Source organism: Alternaria incomplexa (assembly GCF_024043165.1).
Source record: "Alternaria incomplexa strain BMP 0042 chromosome Unknown scaffold_21, whole genome shotgun sequence".
In the NCBI taxonomy this organism is placed as follows: domain Eukaryota; kingdom Fungi; phylum Ascomycota; class Dothideomycetes; order Pleosporales; family Pleosporaceae; genus Alternaria; species Alternaria incomplexa.
This window is the reverse complement of record NW_026249870.1, coordinates 54,418-74,785: the sequence shown is the minus strand read 5'-3', so window position 1 is coordinate 74,785 and position 20,368 is coordinate 54,418. Positions and strand designations below refer to the sequence as shown.

Sequence of the window (20,368 nt, the reverse complement as noted above, 5' to 3'; positions counted from 1 at the left end):
TTCCTCGCCGCGGGTCTTCGTGTCTTTGTTGTGACGGCTGCCCGCAGCTCCAGGGCGCTTGCCGCCGATGATGCAACTCGACAACTGGGTCCCTTGAGGGGAGCTCCGAGCTAGCATCACCCAACATGACGTTTGTCCCAGTAAAGAGCGTTAACATAACTACATAGGGTATCATAGGCGTCTCTATCCATATATCATCCAACAGACTATTCATCGTCGTCGTTCCTCGGCCGCCCGCGTTTGCGCCCTGCCGCCTGCGATGCACCTTGAGTCGCCTCGACCGGCGCACTGTCACTGAGGGCGTCCGCCACCTGCAGCGTCCTCTGCAACTTCTTCTCCAGCTCCTCCACGTCCTCGCTCTCCCCAAACATCATCCGTATGAACTGCGTGACACCCTCCCGTCCCACCTCGACCTTGCCGCGAGGCCCGACAATGTAGTCAACTGTCTCCTCGCCCCCAGCAGGCGTCTCCCTGATCTTGACAATATACCCGTCTTTGGCCATAATCGCAAGCGTCTTGTCTTTGGTACCAACAGGCGTCGTCTGGTCTGCGTTCATGCGCCTGAGAGCGCGGTCTAGCTTGCCTTCTGGGATCATACCGCCAGATATGACGATGAGGGCGATGGCCATGGTGTACAGCCCGACATAAGAGTCTTCTCGGTTTATTTCGTCTGAGTCGGCTGCTAACGGTCGCGATGGGCCGATGATGTCTGGTATGCGGTACTGCTCAGGTAGGATAGTCTGGAGGACCCATATACCGGTCGACTTGCTTTGGGATTCCGAACCGGCGGCAGCTGGACATGTTAGATCATACGCATCATAGTAGACCATGATACATACCGCGCTTCTGTCGCAGCGTCACCTTGTCCGCTTTGGGCAGCTCGACGAACTGCATCCCAAAGACGTCCATGAGCTGGCTGTTAGCCTGCGAGAAGACGTCCTTGAACAGGCGAGTATAGGAACCCAGGACTGCATCTGTTAGTCTCAAGTCATATAGAACTCCAATGCACTCACCTTTCTCGTTGATATCCGCGCGCTTTATTGGCTTCCGTGAATGCTCACACGACAGGGCATAGCGCACCAAACCTTTTGCTAGTTGATCAACGCTGCCGCTGCCCTGCGCCTCTCTGATAGCGTCCTCCATGTCAATGTCTTCATCTTCTTCAGGAGTGTCATCTCGCCTTCGCCGTTGTGACTGTATCGGCACTGGTGAGGATACTTGAGTAGCCGCCTGTCGCGATCTGCGTGGAGGCATCGTGTGTGGTAAGTGTGTGAGGCGTGGGGTAGACTCAATCTATCACAGAATTACCGCGTAGGGCTGACGCGACGCGCCGCGGTGAAAGCCGCGCTAAGGTGCTCGCTTCCGGGCCGGCGACGACATCATCGAGACATGGTCCGAGCTGCTCCTCCGCATTTCAAGTCTCAATCCGCCCATCGTGACTTACCCCAGCCAATGCAGCCACCATGAATTCCATACGATTCGCCGCGCGACGGCCCATATTCCGCTGCCTCAACACGCCTGCGCCGCTCCGCTCTAACCCCCAATTCCGCCAGGGCTCGCGCTCCAGCAGAGCAGACTTCGAGGCCATCCTCAAGCAGGGCGCCCGTCCCAAGGTCCCTCGCCCAGATGAAGACTTTGTCTCCGTACACCGCGCCGAGGCCATGCGCCGTGCGCACTTGATCAAGAGGCGGAATTGGCTGGCTCTCGGTGCTGCGCTCTCCATGATAGCCCCCATCTTCCTCGTACGGTTATGGGATGTGCCGCCGCCTGGGGAGAAGGATGAGAAGCCAAGTCGCGGCATATTCGACATGATCATGGGCCCGCCCACCAAGTGCGATGCACCGCGCAAGGCAGCAGAAGAGTTCCAGGGCAAGAAGGTCGTCATCGCAGCTGGCGACAAGGTCATTGCTACAACAGGCGACACCGACAACCCGCAAGCCTCTGACCCCGACGCCATCGAGCTCGTCGAGACAGGCACCTCCTACGTCCCCTACTTCCCGCGCACCATCCGCCTCCCCACCGACACCGCTGGCCCCGAAGCCATCACCAGCGACGCAGAATACACACTCCTCGGTCTGGGCATCCGAAAAGTCTCCTTCCTGCGCGTCCAGGTCTATGTCGTAGGCCTGTACGTCAAGACCGCCCACCTATCCACCCTCCAAAACCACCTCATCAACACCGTAAACCCCACCGCCTCGGCCCTCATCCCCAACGAAAAGAAAGACCTCCGCGAAGCCCTCCTCGACCCCGAGAAGAGCAACAAGATCTGGGAGTCGATACTCGCTAAAGACGGAACCGCAGGCGTCGACATGGCCTTCCGCGTCGTCCCCTGCCGCGGCACAGATTTCAAGCACCTCCAAGACGGCTGGATGCGCGGCATCGCCTCGCGCACCGACGAAGTCCGCCGCAAGCAAGCCGAGCTCCTCCGCCAACAAGCCGCAGAAAATAAATCCATAGCCCTTCCCAAGCCCGTCGAAGAAGGCGAGTTCCAAGATGAGTCCTTCGGCGTTGCTATGAAGGAGTTCCGAAACTTGTTCCAGGGCAAAGGGAAGGCGCCAAAAGGCTCGGTTATTATTCTTACCAGGGATAAGAGCGGTAGTCTAGGTGCGCTGTACCAGCCGCTTGTACAAAAGGGGGATAAGCAGGAGACGATGGGGAAGAGCAGTTGGTTGGGTGAGGTCAAGGATGAGAGGGTGGGGAGGCTGGTTTGGTTGCTGTATCTTGGTGGGCAGAATGTTAGTAGTGAGCCGGCGCGGAAGAGTATTGTGGATGGGTGTATTGATATTGTTGAGAGGCCGGTGGGCACGCTGGAGACTATGGTTCATTAGTGGGGTGCGAATGAAATGGGTTTGGTTTGCGTGGGTGCGGATTGGACGCTTCGCGCATGTGACCATGGGACATGTTTTTCCGTCTCGTCTTTCGGTGGTGTATATAAACTTCGCTCCAGTGCCGCACTACCTTTCTTCTTTACATTACTTCTCGTTCTCAGACTACCAAAAAGCCATGGTTTTGCAACGATGGCTCGTCCGTCGAGCAATTTTCCAAAAGCGAATCGCATCTTAGTCATGTCTCCCTCTGTCCCCTCTTCTGCCGACTGCTACCATATTACGTCACCTATCAATCAAAATCTCAGATCACTTTTCGACATGACTCCTCCGTCGAGCGCTTCTTCCAAAAAACGACGACCTTTTGCTTTATGTGTCCGCCGTTCTTCCCGCCTCTCCGCAGACTACGAATACGACTACGACTTCACTCCTACTTTCGAATTACCAAAATCTCTTACCAAGATGTCAATGTGCGCTCGTCGAGCACTTCTTCCAAATTTCGCAAATAAAGAGATAGGGCTGGTTCTCTTCTTGCCTCTCGTCGGCGACCTGGATTATTCAGAACACCGATGCAAAATGTTCATCGTGCGCTCGTTGAGCACTTCTCCAAATAGTGGATAATCAGGGCATATGACTGCTGTTCTTCTCGCTTCTTCGCCGACTACTCGAAGGATTTAAAAAAGAAGACTAAGACCGCATAGCGCGTTCGTTGAGCAGCTCTTCCAAAAACAACAGTCGAAGCGATGAATGTCCTCCGTCTTTCCCGCCTCTTCGACTACTCCTCGGAATATTAAAAACGACTCGGTGTTTGCGGTATGGCGCGGTCGTCCGGCGCCTCTTCTGAAATCTCGTTCAATTAAACGCCATGACTGGCGTTCCTCCCTGCCTCTTCAACTGCTACTTGGAATATTCGAAATGAGAACGAAAATCTATCATGGTTTGTTCGTCGAGCACCTCTTAAAAACCATAATCTGACATGTACATGGCTTCCGCCCTGTCTCGGCTCTTCACCGACTCCCCAAATACCAAAAACTCCGGGAACCGCCCCGCATGTCTGCTCCGCTAAGCACCCTTCCACCAAAACGCGCGTCAAGGAAGCAAAATGTCCGCTACTTTCTTCTGTTTGGCGACTCAAAACAGAGGGATTTACAAAAAATGTCTGCTTCTGGAATCACACTGATTGAAGGTCTATGTCGGCTGCTTCTCCCTCGACTTTCGGTCTTATCAAAAAGCAAATCGCCCCTGGTGATGGTTGGCTCGTCCCTCGAGTACTCTATCTAAACGTGGCAAGAGACGCGGCATGTCTTCTGCTCTTTCCGCCCCTTCTCTATCACTCAAAAATCTCAAGCGGCTGGAATATGTTTCTTCTGGAAACCACTACGAGAAGGACTATGACTGTTGCTCGTCCTTTGCCATCCGGTATTCTCAAAAGCCTCAGAAACGTCTTTCATGGCTGGCCTCGCGCTTCCCAAAAGCCACTGGTATCGATTGCATGTGCCTGAGACCGAGTGTCTCCGCCCGTCACTTCAAATACCACATCGCAGCCTGGGATGTCTCTTCTGGGTTCTCTTTATTTGAACAGCATGACGGTCACTCCTTCTTCTTCCTCCGCTATCATCCAAAAAGGTCACTGAGCGAGTTAATGGCTGGCTTCGCCCTTCCCCAAAAGCGCCGTGCACCAGTTTATGATTATGCGCCTGAGATTCTCCGCAGACTACTCAAAAACGCACGAAACGAAGGCATGTCTCCCTCGGCACTCCTCCGAGCTTATCATATATATCTGTCTGTCCTTCATACAAAACACCACGCCATCGAGAGCACCAGAAAACCCAATCATGGCTGACTTCGCCCTTCTCGAAATGTACAATACACCGCTGTATGGTTCTGGGACTGAGTGTCTCCGTCAACTGCTCAAATGGAGTCTAATACGAATTATGCCTCCTCCCGAAAAGCTGAATACAAATCATATATGCCTGCTTCTCCGTCGGTCGACGAAAAACTACCTCTTCAAAACAGGAAGATGTTTGAGCCATGGCTGTCTTTGCGCGCCTCAAACCCAACGGCAACAAATGCATGACGCTGGCTCCGGAATATCCACTCTTACAAGACAATGAAAACCCATCAGGCAAGCGTGGATGTTTGGAAACTGGGTATAAAAGTCTCACCTAGCCGCTCCTTCCTTCCTTCCTTCAATACACACCGTTCTGGGTGTTTGACCAAAATAAGTAAAGATACGGTATATGTCTGCGCCGGCGAGACGTTTTCTAAAAGACATCATGTGGCATGACATGTCTTTCTCTGAAATACCACGCCTTTGATCCAAAACTACAGTCCAAAGTCCTATGTTACAAACCGGTTCTAAAAGCTGTGATGAGCATATCCAAATTTATTGAGATCGCGAGAATGTCGCTGTCTCTGCTTCTCTTCTTTAACACACAACTCTTGGATGTTTTACCAAAAATGTACACGCAAAAGCTATGTCTGCGCCGGCGTGGCTTTTTCAAAATCTCACACAGCAGATCACATGTCTCTGCTCAAGAGGCGGCGCCTTTTACCCAAAGACACTTCGTAACCTTGCCATGTTTCAAAAAACCCCGAACAAGTACCGCATGAGCACGTTGGAAAGACTGGCTATAAAATCATCACGTCGCTTTCTCTGCTTCCTTCCTTCAATCCACATCCTTTCGGGTGTTTTACCAAAACATCCAAGGACACGAGGCCATGTCTGCGCCGGCGCGGCGTCCGAAAAATAAAAACGTCAACAACGATCATGTGTTTCTCTGAAAAGTTACTTCTTGTACACAAGATGCTGAGCAAGTATGGGATGTTAAAAGATCTGTGAAGCGATACTCGGATGAGTCTGGTGTGGTCTGCTGTGGCCTTGTCAAAAAGCCACATGCTCTCCAAAGATGAGATATGCCAGGCCCATGGCGGGAGAGGACGTGGTGTCGGCTACATACCGAAATGAGAGGAGCGACTTCCTATGATCTGCCTGTCGCCAGCGCTGAGCTATGCGAGAGGTGTATAAAAGCTCTTCTTCCGCCGGCTTCCTCCTTCTTTCCTCAACCACACTCATTGCGAGCTTTTCCAAACCCTGTACTAGCATGCTCATGTGCTCCTCTTTTGTTGCTTTCTCTAAAAAGTAAAAAGGCACACGAAATGAGACCTGGCCCTCACCGCTCGATTTTCCAAATCGCTATACAAGCTCTTCATGCGCTCGCTTCCTGCGTCTTTCTCTTCCACACCCGCTGTAAGCTTATTCAAAGCACGCAGAAGTATTTACAATGGGCTGTTCCCCCCTCTCTTTCTCCAAAGAGCTCCCAAATCGTCCCATGAGCCCTGCTTGTCTCCGCTGCGCTATCCGAGCGATGTATAAAAGGCCCTTTCCACCGGCTCCATTCTTCATTCCGCATCTATACTCCTTGTGAGCTTCTTCCAAAAGATAGGGAAAATGTGGCATGGACTGTCTCCTCCTGCTTCTTTCAAAACATGGATTTCGAGCTCGAATGTTCCGTCTCCTCTCCTCCGCGTTCAAAACATATATCCTAAGGTCGCATGGTTCGTTCTCCTGAGTCCAATAACCTCAACACTCGCTGCATGTCTCAGGACTTCGCCATCGACTCACTCTACCAAAATCAGTGCCGCTCTCCTGTATGAAAAGATAAGACCAACGCCTTTCTAAAATGAACGCCGCTACTTCCCATGGAGATCTTCTAAAAATAAGGTGGATAGTTGGGATGAGAAGCGCTCTCCGGCCTGCCTCTATTGTTAAACCCGCTGCCTCACCTTCGACATATAAAATACGCCCGCACCCTATCCATGTTCTTCTCCTGCAGCCTCTCGCGACTGGGACGATACCAAAACTTGATCATTGTATGCCCATGGTCTTCGCTGAGATGGCTCTATGCCAAAGTCACAGCAGAAACGAAGCATGGTCTGAGAGTCTTTCTCTCTCCTGGTTTTCTGATTCTTTACCTTGCCTCGCTTTGAGAAATACCAAAAAGAAAAGCTTAGACACGCGATGTGTTTGCCTGTGCTGAGCTGAAATCCCACCTGGGCAGAAACAAAAGTGTACAATTACTGCTAACATGCTGCTTGAGTCTTCTCCTCCCTTACTTCTATCCTTCCACGGCCCGTCTCAACCCGGCGGATATCAAAACGTTCCAAACGACGTCATATGTCTCCGCTGACTGGACTTCGGTACCAATCTCGTAGACTAAAAAGGAACACTCAACCTGTTTCATGCTCCTGGAAGTCCAGCTCCTCCTTCTTCTGCGTTTCTACTCCATTGCTGGATATCAAAAAGCACAGAACCCGACCCTATGTGTGAGTGGCTGCCTGGACTGAGATACTTAAGAAGGCCGCCGTCGTCTATCATATGCTGCTGAGCTCCCAGCGCGCTCGACTTCATCTTCCTGCGACCTTCTCGACTTGTCAAACTACCTAAAAAGCGAAGTGGAGGCTATATGTCTTCAGCCTGCTGCATTGGACTTCACCTAAAAAGGCCTCCTACAAGACGCACATGCTCCTGAGCTCTCGGACTCTCTACAGCGCTCCACTTCTTACTGTCTACTTTAAAATCACCTTTTCATCGAAGAGAAAAACCGAAAAAGTTCTGGAAGAAATGCATGACTGTGTCCCACTGTTCCAAGCTCTTCGGCTACTACTTAAAACTCGAGAAAGCGACCGCGTGTGAATCTGAAGGCCCGCGATCCCCGTTCCTTCACTGCATCACCAGGTTTCAAGAACACAAAAGAGCCAGATCACAGCTTTATGAGCCAAGTTTGCTGGTCTGGAAATCGCTACTTGAAACTTATATTCGGGCATTCCATATCTCTGGGTTTCCGCACTCGCTGGCTTCTATCCTTCTACATTCCACTCGCCTTTACGAATTATCGAAAACACTAGAAGGTAGTCTAATGTGTGTGGTTGGCTGGGCAGAGACCTGCTACCTAAAGTACATTTTTAACATCGCCATGCTTCTGGGGCTCTGGGCTCGCCAGCTCCTGTTGTCCTTCATTACACTCGCCTTTGCGAATTCTTAAAAACTCGACACGAACCTACGATGTGTGCGGTCGGCTGGGCCAAAATCTGCTAGCAGAAATGGCGAACAAAAAGATTCATGCTTCTGGAGTCTTGAGCCCTCTTCCTTCTATACTTCTGTAATACACCTCGCCTTTGCAAATCAACAAATTCTGATCATCATGTGCCCATGTTGAGTCGGTGGAGATCGAGGAAAAAGGAGCATCAATAATACATGTTCTGGAAGTCTTGCACTGTCTTTCGCTTACTCTTCTACAACACTCTCGCTGCCTATTCCACCAAAAGGATTATAGAAAGCTTCCCATGTGCGAGAGTGTCGAGCTTTGGTGAAATGTCACAAAGGTTACGATCATGTTTCCGGCGCGTTGGACGCCTCGACTCTCCTCCTCCTACAACACATTCGTCTTTGTGAAACATCAAGAATACACTGGGGCCAAGCATGACTTGTGGCAGTGTCGGGCTTCTGGAAAAGGTACCGAAGAAAGACTACATGTTCCACGCTTCTTTTCTTCTTCTTTTACAAAACACCCACATTTGCGAACTACCAAAAACAATGCCAAAGCTTGCGAGGTGCGGCTGGCTGGCACAAATGAAACAGCACTATCCACTATCCGATGCTGCCAGTTCCTCGGTCTCGCCATTCTTGACCTTTCTTCTTGTATTACACTCACTTCTATCCGTCCTACATTACGGAACGACAAAAAGAGTATCTAAAGATCCATGTCTGGTCCTGCGCCAAGCTCTGGAAGAAAGCGCGATACGTGGTATATATACCTGCGAAGTCTTCGTCTCTCTGACACTTAACACCTTCCGCTCGTTTACTAAGAAGCTTTACCAAAACCTAATCATCATCTGTCCATGTGCGGGTGGGCTGCGAACAAAAGCAACACAATTCGTCCTCATGCTTCTGCGCTGAGGCGTTCGAGCTATTACTTCTACTCCCGAATTTCAGTACCTAAATTGCAACCGGACTGTCTTCATGTGTGTCTGATCGAGCTGGGAAACGAGAATCAATCACACAGATTCAAGTCTGATGTCTCTGGAACTCGCGCTTTGGATATGTATCTTCTCAGAATGTCCGCGAATTACGAAACAGCAAAGGTGCCCTGGCGGCATTTTCATGTGCGAGCTAGGGGCCCGGCACTATACCCTAAGAGGACAAAGCGCTTGCTGGATGCTATAAAACCCCAGTCTCTCAGCCACCATTTTTGCACAACATCTTCAATGCTTCAAATACCAAAACAGTAACTGTGGGGGTGCATGTGTGTGGCCAGCCGAGCCGAGATACAAAAGAAAAGCCTGACCTCATCTTCATGGTGTCCAAGTCTGGGTCTCTCGACTCATATCCCTCTGCTCTATCCTTGCCCTGCGGTTCACCTAGAGATATAACGCATGGGATCATGTTTTCCTGAGATGAGATCAAAACGTGGTTGCATACTTCGAATGATTCTGAGACGCTGAAGTCTCAGACATTTACTCTTACAACTCCTTCAAATCTTTCTATACAAAAGAACAGGAGGGTTAGATTACCTGTGTGTCTGACGAGCTGTATGGTCGACAAAGAAGAAACTATCGTCGTCATTATGGTGTAGAAGTCCTGCGCTCTCGACAGCCACTACCATGCCCCAAAATAAGACGTGGAAAGCTCCATGTGTGTTGCTGCCTCCACGACTCAACAGGAAAGCCAGGGAAGGTCAATATATAAACAGAAGCCTCGCGCTCTTCCAGACTTTCATCCTTACAACATCCTTACTTCATCAAACTACCAAAAAAAAAGATAATCATCGCCTCATGCGTGTGCCAGACTGGACCGAGAGCTACCCGAAGAAAAATTCCGTTAGCATTTCGATAGTATTGGAGTTCCAGGCCGCCGATAGCCATCATGGGATATCAAAAGAGAAGTGTCTCCTTCCAATTTTCGCTTCTCGCAGTTGAAGTGCGGTAGCAAAGACAAAGAAGAAATGGTTCATGCTTTTTGCGTTGCGTGCCGCAACACATCACCTCCTACAACATTCTCATTTCATCAAAATACCGAAAAGTCTGCGAAGCACAGCCATACCCGTGGGCGCGTAGAGATCGAAAGACTGAAAACAGGAGTCAGCTTTGCGATGTTGCGGACGACGTCATCTCTGAGAATATTCATCTTTTCACTTGCCTCTCAGCTTTCTGCACGACCAAAGGCGAGAAACAACCTCCTCATGTGAGACCGGCTGAGCTTGAGTCAAAAAGGCCAGTCGACGTGTGGAATGCGTATAAAGTTTCTGTTCCTGGGCTTTGGCTTCTGGCTTCTTACAACATCACCAACCCATCAAAATACCAAAACCAAGTTCACCAAGTTCTACGTATATGGGCGCGCTGAGATCGGAAAAGCGCCTAAATCATTGCCATGCTGTTGAAGTCATGCCTTCCGGATTGTCTCTTTCTGCTTTCTTCTCGTTAACCGGCTTCATGAAAACAACCGCAAGAGCATACGTGTGTGTCTGGTTGAGCTTGTCGAAGAAGCAGTCCATATCTTGGGTACCTATGCAGTCTTCCGGGGTTTTGGCACCTGGCTTCTTACAACATTCCTATCTTGATAAATACCAAAACGGGCCATCTTCTCTTTGATGTGTGCGTCTGGCTACGTGGAGATCAAAAAGCATTCGAAGATGTGACCATGTTTTGGAAGGGTTCTACAGCTCTTCTATAAGTCCATCGAGCGAGAAAGTCAAAAGCCACCAGAAAAACAGGAACAAAGCGCAAAATTTGGCTTTCTGGCCGGCTGCTCAGACTTCAGAAACTTCATTTTCGGCATGATGTGCTATCAAGCCCCGATTGTGAAGATATTATATAAGCTTCTCTGGCCCGACGAAGCTTCACACTCTCTCATCAATTCCTCGCTGTTTTTACGAAAATAAAAAAAAAACTTCGTCACATGACCTGCCTCTTGCCGGCGTCTTTCAAGAATGGTCCGTAGCATTATGATGTTGTAAAGCACATCGACCGTGTCGCATGAGACTGCGGGAGAGACAACGAAGATAATGCCCTGCTCACATGAGGACTTGCTGGCACTTTTCCGAACACTTGCGGCGTCGCTGAGAGGCTACGCGAAAGACTCTAGTCGTACTGGCTGTGCAAGTAATTCCTCGCTCTTGCAAAGCTCCTCTTCTTTTCCAAATACTTTTCACTATTATCTCTAAAACAGCACGAAGCATCAGTATGTCGCGTGCCTGTTCAGTACTTTTCAAAAGGGCTGGAGGACGCCTTCATGCTCCAAGACGTTGCAATGGATTCCGTTTGAGTTCTCCGAGAGACTGGAACAGACGCGATGCAGTCTTCGGTCATGGGATCGTGTGGCCACCAAGCTGAAGGCCTTGGCGGCGTTGGATTGTTTATGACTGAGTACTCAAACCGTTCTAGTTGTAGCTTCGCAGAGGGGATATAAAAGCATCTCTGCTTTTGCAAAGCTTCTCTTTTTCTCCACAAACACTCCTGATTATTATCTCCAAAACGGCTCTAGACGGCCTGTATGTCCTGCGTCTGCCGGCATCTTCCAAACAAGCAGTACGAAGCATCCATGCTTCGAAAATCAGCCGCTTCTTCGGCCATGAGCATTTCGAAAGAGTAAAACATGATACTCCCGAGATCATGGAAATCCGCCGCCACTCGTCTGATTCCTTGTTGACGCAAGGTCGAAGCCTCAGACAGTCTAGTCTTCGCTCTGCAACGACTACAGAAAGAGCTTCTCGCCCTCTCAGAGCTTCACTCCTTCCACATACATTCTTTCCTCCTTTCCAAAAGTGCAATGGGATTCAAGAATGTCCTGCGTCTGCCTCTCGGTTTCCAAAACGAAGCGACGTTAACAGAATGACTGGCAGCTTTGCGAGTGTGTCGTCGAAACATGATTGAAGTCAGCAAATTATGTGGTACGACCGAAAAAGCTGACCAAATGGGTCATGTCTCCGTCTGTCGGATTGTTTCTGGCATTCACTGTGCAATAATGAGATCCAACGTGCTCAGAAACCCCGCGATGGAAAGCACTCTGGACTAGGTCCTTGACTGGACATCAAAGCAGTATTTCTGCTTGAGAACCTTGTCTTCCATATCCCACAATCCAAATTGCTACACATCCAAATGAGCAGACCACCTACCTATGTCTGTGTTCGGGTCGCGTCTGATCAAAGGCACGGGCTTCATACACATGTTTCGGACCAACTTCTCCCAGTAATTCGAAAAGAAAGCAGAGCGACCCGATGTTCGAGAGAGCCAAGCAGGAAAGATATTTGGCATGTGCATTCGTCTCCAAAACGGCAGGAAGACGACGTCATGCTTCTCTTTTCTGGTTGCCTCGTTACTTCACCATCTGTCACAAAATTCCACATAGATACGGTGTGACCTGAACTGCCGCACCCCTCAGCTGCGTATAAAATGCGTTCTTCCGACCGACAACCTTCTCATTCCTGTCACACCCTCCGGTTCTCAATTTCCAAAATATACAACGAAGCAAAAGATGTCTGCGTCTGGTCACGTCCTCCAAAAGTGGCTTTGAAAGTATGCATGGCGTTCGTCAGCTTCGGAAAGTATGCTTCGGTATCGCGGGTGGTCGCCGACGCGTCGAACCTGGATCCGAAAAGAGCGAGACCATATGCCCATGTGTTTGTATAGGTAGGACCAAAAGAAATCGGTTTCCAGCGCTATGTGCTGCTGTATTCTTCGAAACAGAGTACTCAACTCGCCATGTTCTGCCTCTTCTCTGGTCAGAGCGTTCTCATGCGACAAACCAGGACTCTTTTGCAATGCAAAACTCTATCATCCCAACAAGATGGCAGCATCGCCTCCCTGGCGAGTATAAAAGCTCTTCTTCTGGCCGCCGCATTCTTGCTTCATACTCCACTCAGGGACTTCCAATTTCTCAAAATGAATGGGAGAGGTGCGCATGGCTGAGTTCTGTCTGCGCTGCGTCCTTCAAAAACAGCTTAAGACCAAACTATGACCTGCGTCGATCGTTCTGAGCACTTCAAACACCACCAATCCACAGAGATGTGAAGATGCGAGAAAACCGCAGGCGACAATCAAATGGCCGTTCTCCAAAAAGCACAAATAAGTCTCGCCATGTTCCTGCTCTTTCCCGCTCGACATTCCACAAGAAACGAAGTCCAGAGGTTGTTCTACCATTACCTTATGATCCTGTGCCGATACCAAAAACCCACGCGATTCAAAAACTCACAGGTCATAATGCGATGGCAGCACGATCACTAATCACCCACCCACCCATCCTCGTTCTCACCCGCACCCACACCCGCAAAACTCCCTCAAAAACCGACCCACAGAAACCGCCTCCGATCCGAAGTTCTACCGCGGAGCTGCTCGTCGGCGATTTACGTACACGGTACAATTGCAGCGAACCGGTGCTAACTCCAGGTGCAAGTTCCCGATGGTTGGATCAAGGCGGTGAACGTGCGGCTCAGCGTCACATGAGGATGTGCGTTTTTCTCCGCTTGGAGCAAGCGGAGTCTCCAGTCTCCGCAATTTGTCGGTGGATGGTGCTGGTGTGGGTGGTCTGGGGGGGATATCGCTGTGGGTGTGTAGGGAATGTGGCGATATACGCCGTGGTAAGCGGTATCGCAGAAGATTGGACAGGGAGTGCACGAGAAGAGTACTGGTGCCATGCGACCTGTGACTGCAGCTTGCGACGTCAATTCTGCGCTTTGCATGCGGCTCAAATCCCCAACCTAAACGCCGTCTCGTGCCCGCAAGCCGTTCCTTCCCTTCCCTCGTCGGAGTGACGCATGCGCCTTCCCTTCGCTTCGCCTCGGCATGCATTAACGCGGCCGGCTGTCGGATCCTGCCTGCCCGTGCCCATCCAAATCCATTACATAGTCACATAGTTACGCGACGTCGCGATCGGCTTCTGAACAAGCCCCAGCCAGAAGCCGAGCATCAGTACCGGCACAGCATGCAGTCGCGATCAAGCCCGCCTCCCGCGCAACCTTGGGTGCTTGGAGTTCTTGGTCGACTTCAAGATGGCGGGCCAAGTGCTCGGCCTACTAATCAATTAACAACATCGGTACGGGTGGCTGATGGGATTGGATGCACGGCAACGACTCCAGACGACCAGGGACGGAGTACGAGCTAGTGCGGGGAAAGACTTCTTTCGCAGGCACAAACCGCCGCTGGTTTCCCTCGCCTCCATCGCTGCATGAGTCGTGCGCGCAGACTAATCAAATCAGACTACACGAGCTACCACCAGAAAACTCTGAAGGATGACTGGGGCATTAGCTCTGTATGCATGCGCGCATTGGGGTGACGGCGGGCGGAGGATGCAACGGTATTTGGTTGACGGCGAACTACCTGCATGCTAGGCAGGCCAAGCTCCGTATAGTGGGGTAAGGTTACCACAAAAGTCTGGAGTATGCGCAAAGTCGGAGGAGCCGACTTGTTTGTGTATATTAAGAGGGGACCCCAGACTTCTCTCATAGAACGTCTGTTCAACTCCGGTTTCTTGAACGTCGCGACAAGGAACGCTGCTCGGGAATTGGGACCGTTTGGAAAGACCTCTGGTAAAGATGGTGTCGACACAGTACCCAGCGGACGACAAGATCTCCGCCCACGATGCCGCGCAGATTTCCGAACACCATCACGCAGCGAAGGTGGGTGGGCTTGCGGCGAATATGAGTCCGGAGAGGAGAGCGGAGGTGGAGAAGAAGTTGAAGAGGAAGTTGGATGCGAGATGTTCGCTTTTTGTGTTGATTTATATTATGAACTGTGAGTTCTGACTTCATCACCACGTACGACGGAAAGGACCATCACTAACGAATGTTTCCAGATCTCGACCGTAACAACATCGCCGCTGCCCGTCTGGGCGGTCTGGAAGAAGACCTCAACCTCTCCCCGACACAGTACAGCACATGTCTGTCTATCCTTTACGTGGGATACATCCTAATGCAGGTTCCGTCCAACATGATCATCAACAAGATCCCGCGTCCGTCGCTCTACATCGCCGTCGTAATGCTCATCTGGGGCATGATCTCTACTCTATCCGGAAACGTGACAAACTTCGCCGGCATGGTCGCAATCCGTTTTTTCATTGGTTTCGTCGAAGCCGCCTTCCTACCTGGTGCACTGCTCATCCTGTCGAAATGGTACACGCGCCGTGAACTCACGCTGCGAAACGCGATCCTCTTCTGCGGAAACCTAATCTCAAACGCCTTTTCCTCCCTTGTTGGTGCCGCGGTGCTAGGAAACATGGAAGGAACGCTCGGCCACCGCGCCTGGAGGTGGCTGTACTGGATTGAAGGCGCAGCGACGATGCTCATCGCCATCTCCGCGATCTTCATCCTCCCCGATCTCCCGCACAACTCAAAGGGTTTCACCGAAGAAGAGCGCGCCGTCGCCGTCCTACGCATGACCGAAGATGTAGGCGAGGCAGATGAAGATTCGGCTGAGCAATCTGCGTTCGCAGGTTTCTTCATGGCGGTCAAGGACCTCAAGATCTATGTTATGATGCTCACGTTCACGGCGTATGTGGTCGGACTGAGCTTCAACGCTTTCTTCCCTACGCTTACACGCACCCTGGGTTTCGGATACATCACCACGCTGCTCATGTCCGCGCCGCCGTGGGCCTTTGCTTGCGTAGTCTCGCTCATCAACGCGTGGCACGCGGACCGGCAGCAAGAACGTTTCTGGCACATCGTGTGCCCGATCATGCTGGGAATCGTCGGGTTCGTCATCTCGATGGCCACATCGAACACCGCAGGCCGCTACGTCGCCCTCTTCCTGCAAGCCTCCTCCTACGCCGGCTTCATCGTCTTCTACTCCTGGATCTCCTCCTCGTTCCCGCGTCCACCCGCCAAGCGCGCCGTCGCCATCGCCATGATCAACGCGTTCTCGCAGCTCGGCAACATCGCTGGGAGTTATGTGTGGAATATGTCGGACAATGGGTACAGGAACAGCTATGGGGTTGTTACGGCGATGTTCGGGGTTACGATTGCGGGATGCTTTGTTTTCAGGGTTATTCTAGTGAGGTTGAATAAGAGGTTGGATGATGGGACGGATGCGTGGGTTGTGCATGGGGATGTTGCGGAGCAGACGGCTGCTGTGGAGGGGGTTAGTGTTGAGGAGGGGAGGAAGCAGATGGGTGATTTTAGGTATCTTGTTTAGATGACGCAGTGGAGGATCGCGGATATCCTAATGAATGCCTTCCATGGTTCTATTCACCCAGTCCACAGCTAACCATGGTGTCGCGTTGTATTTCGATTGCGACGCTGAGTACCATGAGCCGTGGATCTTCGCATGATACTCCATTGCTAGATGTGTAGTCATCGAGTAATTGATTCACCTCTTCGCAGTACAAATATCATTTAATATGTCGAGATTGCCTCGCGCACGGACGGCGTTCACTATTTTGCCCGTCGCGCAATGACGCAGGTCCAAAACAAAGATCTCAGCACTAGCTCCAACACAAGCTCCATCCCTCATCCCCACGGCCAGCGCGCCCACCCCATCCCAGCCCTGCGCGCACAACCTCAAACTTTCTTTTTTACCCTCTCCGTCACTCCCATCACCACCCTCTCTCTATTCACAACCACAACCTCAACGCGAACAGATGGCACCACCGGCACTCATCGAGCGCACCGCGCCCGATGTCGTCCCAGCACCTAAACGCGCACCCGCGCGCTCGCGTCTGCCCACGGCGCTGCGCGTGCCCATTCTCATCAGCTTGAACATGGGCATCAACATGCTGTTGTGGGAGTTTACGGCGAATTTCTTGCGCCCGGAACTGGGTGCTGTGAGCAAAGTGCCACAGGAGGACGATGTCACGTCGTTTTACTCGCCGGCGGCGCGTGTCGCGATGCGCTGGGTTACTGTGTGGATGACGTGGTATTTCAACTATGACTGTAAGACGCGCCGAAATCACAAACACAATATTGAGAGATGATGGGAATGCATTGCTAACAGCTTGTATAGTCTTCGACGTCTCCGCCCTAACCGTCCTAACCTACGCGCCCTTCACGTACCTCCTAACCACCTACTACGAGATCAGCGCCCTCACCGCAGCCGCCAACATAACCATCGAAGTCCTCTCCTTCGCCATACCCACATACCTGCTCCGCCCCCGCTCCATCGTCCACCGCAACAACGAGCCCCTGCGCAACCGCTTCCTGCTCAACAGCATCCAAGTCCAGGTCTCGTCGTCTATGCTCGCCATCGCCGTGTACATTGTCGTGCTGTGGGCGGGCCAGACAAGCGGTTTCTTGAACACGTTCTTGGTCCAGTACTTTGATATTCCTACGCTGGAGGCGGCGCACAATGAGTCTCCGGTGTCGATTCTGGCGAAGACTATTGTGGTGGGTTGGGCGGCGAAGGCGTTCTTGCTTAATCCGAGCTTTGCGGCGCAGCGCTCGGGAACTCAAACACCGGTTGAAGTCTTCGATCCGAGCACTGCGACCCTTCCTAAGACGATCGAGCACAACTTCTTCAACTACAGCAAGAGGACAAGGACGCTTATTCAGCAGACGGTTATTCTGAATGCGTTCTTGTTCGCGGGTACCGTTCAACGGTGTATGACGCTCATTGGTACCGATGTTGTCGGTGCTGTTGGATACGCGGGTGTCTGGGTCGCGGCGAATACGGTGGTTGCGCTGTGGTATGGTTGGGTTGGAGACACTAGCACGGACTACCAGCCCTTGTAGGGGTGCGAGGGTAGTGAGGGCGTGGTGTCGAGCCGACGTCAGTGTACTAGTATGGAAAGAGTTGGAGATTAGATGTTTGCGGCATTCACATTATATGGATGTCACAGCAGACAGGGTCTGAGAAGGGTTCCGAATATATTGGGTTCATTTGGTTTGTTCAGTGGAGGACACATGGATGTGTCGGCGGCTCTATAGCTCATTTTGATACCAGTTATTTTACAGTTTTTTTGTTTCTCGAATCGCCTTGTCTCAATCCGCCTATACTCTTTCGAGTATCTTCAGACGCAACATCAATCATGGGTCCAGTGATCAGCCTCCAAGTGGTGAATCTTACTGTCCAAGCTGTGAACCAAATTCTCCAAATTAGAGACCTGTCCCTCCAAGCCCTTAATGTGGTCATCCTTTGCCTTTACCTGCCGCTTCACCTCCTTGAGAGTCTCGCCACGCTTCTTGTGTTTGACCATCAGCTTGTTGGCAAGCTTACGCGCCGTCTTGTCGGACACGCTACCGAGAACTTGCTCTTGCAGCTCCTCGATCTCGGTATCCTTATCCTCCAGCTGGCGCAGGAATTCCCGATTGACCTCGATACTATCAGCGTCTACACCATCACTCTTCTTGGCCTCGGTAAGTTGCTTCGCCAGCTCGGTGTTAGCGTCGACTTGTACTTGCACTTGCTGCTGTGACATAGCGATAGCATCGTCCACCTCCTTGAATTGAGCGTTCAACTCAACGATAGTCTTGTCCTGCTCCTTGGTCTTAGTTGTCAGTCCTTCCATGAGCTCTTCGTGGCCCTTGTAGTAGTCGCGAAGCTCTTGCAGCTCGTCCTTCAACTCTTGCAGCTCTGCTTTCTTGACCTCGTACGATGCTGAGAGATCGTTCATAGCAGCGTTATGCTCGACGGTCTTGGTGTTGTGTGTAGTCCGAAGCTCCTCGTGCTCACCCTTCAGTGTCTGCAACACTGCATCCTTGGCCTTGAGTTCGACAGTGAGCTCATCTTTGGCGGAACGCTGATGACCAAGTTCGATGGTGATGTCGATGTTGCGGCTTTGGAGGTCCGTATGGTGCCCGCGCAGATCTTCTAGCTCATCCTTCAGCTCCCGCAACTCCGCTCGCTTGGCCTCGTCTTTCTTCTTGTAGGCTTTTTCACTCTGCCTTCGCTCGGTAAGTTCCTTGTACGCCTTCTCAACATCCTTGTCTCGTTCATGTACATCGAGACGCAAGCGAGAGATATCATGATCTCGTTGCTGTACCTGTGACTGCGACTGGGCGAGAAGCCGATCCCCTTCCTCGATCTTGGTGTAAAGTTCATCGATGATCTTCTCTTTGCTTTTGAAGGCGAGGCGAAGCTCAAGATGCTCATTCTTCAGCTTGGCCAGCTCAAGCTTGGTCGAGTGAAGCTCGTCTCGTTGGTCGACGTGGGCCGCGTTCTTGAAAGAGAGGTCGTTATATGCTGCAGAGAGGTCGCTGTTGCGCTCTCGAAGGTCCTTGATGACATCACGAAGATCCTTGACGGTATTACGGGAGTCACGTCTCGCTTCCTTCTGGACAGTAATGGTGTCGCGGAGGTCCTGTGTCGACTGCTCTTGCATGGCAAGGGTGTTGCGAAGTACTTTGTTCGCTTCCTTGTGTGTTCCAATAGTGAACTCGAGGGATCCCATCTCCATCTTGTGAAGTGGGACGGCTAAATACATGGTCAGTGGGAGCGGCTTGAAGGGACGGCTTACATACGCATCGTCTGGCCATCTAACATGCTACGACGAGCTTCTGACTGTCCAATGGAGCGTGGTTCGGTCCATCCAGACATAGTTGGGGCGTCGGAACACGGAAGACGGGGAGGCAGGTGAGCAAGTAGTGACTCAACGGTGGTGTGCGGTCGCCGGTCCGGAAGATGTTCCTGCGGATCGGAGACGTATGGCAGAGACATGGATAGAAAGCGGCTCTACTGAGGGGAGAGCAGGGTCTGATCGATTTGAAGCCGCAGGACTGGAGGGCTCGCGCGTCAGAATGTGAGTGTGTGAGACCGGCGTAGGAGGAGAAACAAACGCAGGTAAAGGCGGATATTAACTCCCACAGTGCGCCAAGCGAGGGGCTGACTAACGCTCGTTCTCCTTCACTTACGATTTCAGCATCCCAGAACAGCTCATCTTTTGCGTTTGCAATGCGCGGTTGAGGATGGAGTGAGGCGTAGACGTCGACATCAAGGTGAAAGATCGCCACTGGCGATGCCGTGCATGGGGATGACAACGGCTAACGGCAAGCCTCAAAGAAGCCTTGAAACGAACCGAACACCTCAGAGCTTACCAATGATTTTGGTCAAATGTTCCCGCCGCATCTTCGCCGCTTTCGTCTTGCGAAAGACTGTGATGACACCGCCGATGGGACACCGACGTTGCCTGTTGCCTGTAGATGTTTTTCGACATGGTAACTGAAAGACGCCAGGACTCGAAGCATTGGAAGAAGAGACGGGTGACTTTAGACACCAGTATATCGGAATGACGTCGGTAAAGGAGGAAAGTGAGTGCCAAAACGGCAAGTGCGAACAGCGACATTCAGAGACAGTCCAGCTCGTGTGGACCTCAACCTCCAATACCTGCTGGAGGAATACATCATCTTTACAGCTTACCAAATACTAAGATAAGTCGTACTGTAGGCCTCAATAGAAGTACACATAACGTCGTGACAGGTCCCACTCACCTCTCAAAGTGGCTCGGTAACCGCTGCATCGTCTGGCATTCGCTGTCGCATTCTTGCTAGATCATTCATCGTGAAACTAGTACCTTGATGCATTGATCTCGCTGCGAATGTCGAATATGATGTTTTCTGGATGTT

General features: G+C 51.4%; 5 protein-coding genes across 5 annotated transcripts; 3 read left to right on the top strand and 2 right to left on the bottom strand.

Moving 5' to 3' along the window:
• Window positions 1-206: 206 nt before the first annotated feature.
• J4E90_010310 (uncharacterized protein) lies at window positions 207-1,254 on the bottom strand (the record flags this gene model as incomplete). The annotated part of the gene is made up of 4 exons (XM_051439823.1): window positions 207-793; window positions 840-968; window positions 1,014-1,035; window positions 1,081-1,254. The coding sequence occupies 4 exons, from the start codon at window positions 1,252-1,254 to the stop codon at window positions 207-209; spliced, it is 912 nt and encodes a 303-aa protein (XP_051286250.1).
• A 209-nt stretch (window positions 1,255-1,463) lies between these two features.
• J4E90_010309 (uncharacterized protein) lies at window positions 1,464-2,828 on the top strand (the record flags this gene model as incomplete). Its single annotated transcript, XM_051439822.1, has 1 exon — window positions 1,464-2,828. The coding sequence occupies one exon, from the start codon at window positions 1,464-1,466 to the stop codon at window positions 2,826-2,828; it is 1,365 nt and encodes a 454-aa protein (XP_051286249.1).
• Window positions 2,829-14,413: 11,585 nt separating this feature from the next.
• Window positions 14,414-16,007, top strand: J4E90_010308 (uncharacterized protein; the record flags this gene model as incomplete). The annotated part of the gene is made up of 2 exons (XM_051439821.1): window positions 14,414-14,612; window positions 14,674-16,007. The coding sequence occupies 2 exons, from the start codon at window positions 14,414-14,416 to the stop codon at window positions 16,005-16,007; spliced, it is 1,533 nt and encodes a 510-aa protein (XP_051286248.1).
• Window positions 16,008-16,452: 445 nt separating this feature from the next.
• On the top strand, window positions 16,453-17,539 carry J4E90_010307 (uncharacterized protein; the record flags this gene model as incomplete). The annotated part of the gene is made up of 2 exons (XM_051439820.1): window positions 16,453-16,744; window positions 16,815-17,539. 2 exons carry the CDS (start codon window positions 16,453-16,455, stop codon window positions 17,537-17,539), a joined length of 1,017 nt encoding a protein of 338 aa, XP_051286247.1.
• Window positions 17,540-17,829: 290 nt separating this feature from the next.
• J4E90_010306 (uncharacterized protein) lies at window positions 17,830-19,271 on the bottom strand (the record flags this gene model as incomplete). The annotated part of the gene is made up of 2 exons (XM_051439819.1): window positions 17,830-19,220; window positions 19,268-19,271. 2 exons carry the CDS (start codon window positions 19,269-19,271, stop codon window positions 17,830-17,832), a joined length of 1,395 nt encoding a protein of 464 aa, XP_051286246.1.
• Between the last annotated feature and the right edge of the window lie 1,097 nt (window positions 19,272-20,368).